The sequence below is a fragment of the Limulus polyphemus genome, unplaced genomic scaffold (genome assembly GCF_000517525.1).
Source record: "Limulus polyphemus unplaced genomic scaffold, Limulus_polyphemus-2.1.2 Scaffold3496, whole genome shotgun sequence".
Taxonomy (NCBI): Eukaryota; Metazoa; Arthropoda; class Merostomata; order Xiphosura; family Limulidae; genus Limulus; species Limulus polyphemus.
In genome coordinates, this window is record NW_013669106.1 from 69,064 (window position 1) to 71,780 (window position 2,717).

The 2,717-nt window shown below is 32.1% G+C and overlaps 1 protein-coding gene across 9 annotated transcripts in view; it reads left to right on the top strand.

The window, feature by feature from the left end:
- Positions 1-2,717, top strand: part of LOC106469453 (insulin receptor-like) — an 89,022-nt gene that overhangs the window by 41,688 nt on the left and 44,617 nt on the right. For all 9 annotated transcript variants that reach the window (XM_022397975.1, XM_022397973.1, XM_022397974.1 and 6 more), the window contains one exon: positions 476-1,012. In XM_022397975.1, the coding sequence (XP_022253683.1) occupies positions 476-1,012 (537 nt within the window). The remainder of the gene's footprint in view (positions 1-475; positions 1,013-2,717) is intronic.

Here is a 2,717-nt window from a genome sequence, read left to right on the forward strand (position 1 = left end):
GTACATTTGCTGTTATGTTAAACTTATATTAAAGTTTTTCTTCATTACCCATTCAAGCCATCTCCAACCATTATTAGTCTCAAAGTGGGTTCCTCGTCATCAAATTTGAATGTATGGTTTTGTTGCCGTAAGCTGACTAACATTTTAGGCATGTCTTAAATGTAGGTATCATCAAGTCTCTTGAGTATAACATTACACACACACTATATGTAATAATGCTGTATACTAATTTTCATCATTTCTTTTTCAATTAAAGATTGATTATTTACTTGAACTCGATCATCTTAAATGTAAAGTATTTTTAAATAAAAAGTCATCATTGAACAGTTTTCTTTGGTTAGTTTTTAGTTACCTTTAAAAGTAAACATATCTTGATGTGCACTGTCTGTAGTTAGTACAGGTGTATATAATTTGAAGATTTAAAGTTTTTGTAAATAACATAATTCTGATTAAGCAGAACTTTTATGTTTTCCAGTTTGCCGGAACATAGATATCAGGAACTCTGTGGATCAGTTCAAGAAGCTTGAAAACTGCACAGTAGTTGAAGGATTTCTTCGAATTGTCTTGATTGATAATGGTACTGCCAGAAGCTATGAAACACTATCTTTTCCAAAACTTCGTGAAATAACAGGATACTTGTTTTTGTATCGAGCATTTGGAATGGAATCTATTGGAAAGGTATTTCCAGAATTAACAGTTATAAGAGGCAATTTATTGTTCCAAAATTATGCTTTAGTTATCTATGAAATGTTCCAGCTTCAGGAGATTGGACTCTCAAGCCTCACAGACATTGTTCGAGGCTCGGTTCGGATAGAAAAAAATCCTTATCTCTGCTACGTAAACAGTATTGATTGGGATCTTATTGCTAAGGCTGGTCAAGGAGGTCATTTTATTAAACATAATCGAGAGCCAAGAGACTGTCCAAGTGTGTGTCCAGAGAATTGTCCTCTTAATACTAGAAATGGTCCACTTACCAGACGACTATGTTGGAATTCTCACCTGTGCCAGAAAGGTGTGTACATTTTCTTATTTTTGTAGTTTTGAAGTATTTATTTTTATTCAAGTTTTATTGCTTTGAAAAGCATCCATCTGTTCTTCTGTTGTACGTGTGGCTGTCTCCTAGATTTACCAGTTCTGAATTTGTATTATCACATGAAGTTTCTGATTATTGAATGCAATGTGCACGCTTGAACTTATATACCTTAAAAACGCCCACACAATCTACCAACACATGTTAGACTTCCAAATCTGTTTATAATTGTTTAAAAAAGATTCTAGTGTAAAGCAATGGCATTCTAAAAGTGAATGAAAAATTGTTCAGTGTTGTAGTGCTACATCTTATAGTGCTGGAGCCCTGCCAAAATTTGTTAGACTTGCAACTTCACCATCAGAGTAAAGATCTTTTACTCAAAACCTGGTTTACATTTTTGTGAGCCCCTTTCTAATAAAGAAAATATGTTCAGCACTAATTATTTAAAACTATTTATATTGATACTGTATTGAATGCACATATGTTACTGAGAAAACACACAACTCATCTTACTTTGAATTAATCAACGAGGAGAAAGTACTGGAAATTACAAACGATAAAACAATTTTTGAAAATGCGTATCTTATTAATTTATTGTACTTCTAACTGCCCTACAGAATTGACAGTTTTGACTTTTATAATGTATTGCACACCTACGTCCCTGCCAACAGGAATAAATATAGAGACCTTTATTGTATTTTATGTAAGTAATAAGCCTTGTGAAAATTTGTACATTTCAATTACGCAATTTAATTGTAAAATGTATTATAAGTGCTTTAATGCCATATTTGTGTGCATTTTTAACCATCTGACATATGCCAAAAAACATTTCAACATTCTAATGCTCTGAAATTTGCTCTTGAAATGGATTGGTTGCATGATACCTAATGCCAGCTCCTGGGGGAGAGTGATAATGTGTCTGAGAGAGTTCTACCAATAGATGTGAGGGAATCACAAACAGGCAGTGTTCTCTGGCACTGAGTTTAGTTATGAAAGACACTTACTTCAGGTGTAAACTGAATAATTGTTTTTTATATATACATATTATTAGTTTTTAAGTGATTGAACCCAACTCGTGCTTCAAGCTGCTCCAGCAATACTACACGGTGAACCTAATTTCATTGCAACACGGTGTAACATGATCTGTAACAAGAGTAATTGGAACTGGTATTATAATGATACAACTGAAACAGCAGACACATTCATATTGGTGTTACTTTGTGCATGAATGATAGTACTTGAAGGATAACAAGTGATTAATTCTAGTCAGAGTAGAATAAAAGTAAGAATTAACTTGGCCATCAATATAGCTAATTAAATATACTTTTCTTGCACTTCTACTTATAAAGATTAGAATGTATTGTTTCATCAGTTGCTGTTAATGATATGGTTGTCCATAAACCCTGAAGTATCTTGTAAACTTTGGCCAGCTTAGGAAATTTAGGTTAGTCCTAAATAAAATTATTAGCTAGATATTCAAAATAATCTTTATAATAAAAGTAATAATGAATGACAAATCAAAATAAAAAGTAATTACATTCAATATACTAACTGGTATAACCAATATTATCGATGGAAGCAAGTAATTACATTCAATATACTAACTGGTATAACCAATATTATCGAGTGGAAGTAAGTAATTACATTCAATATACTAACTGGTATAACCAATATTATCGATGGAAGT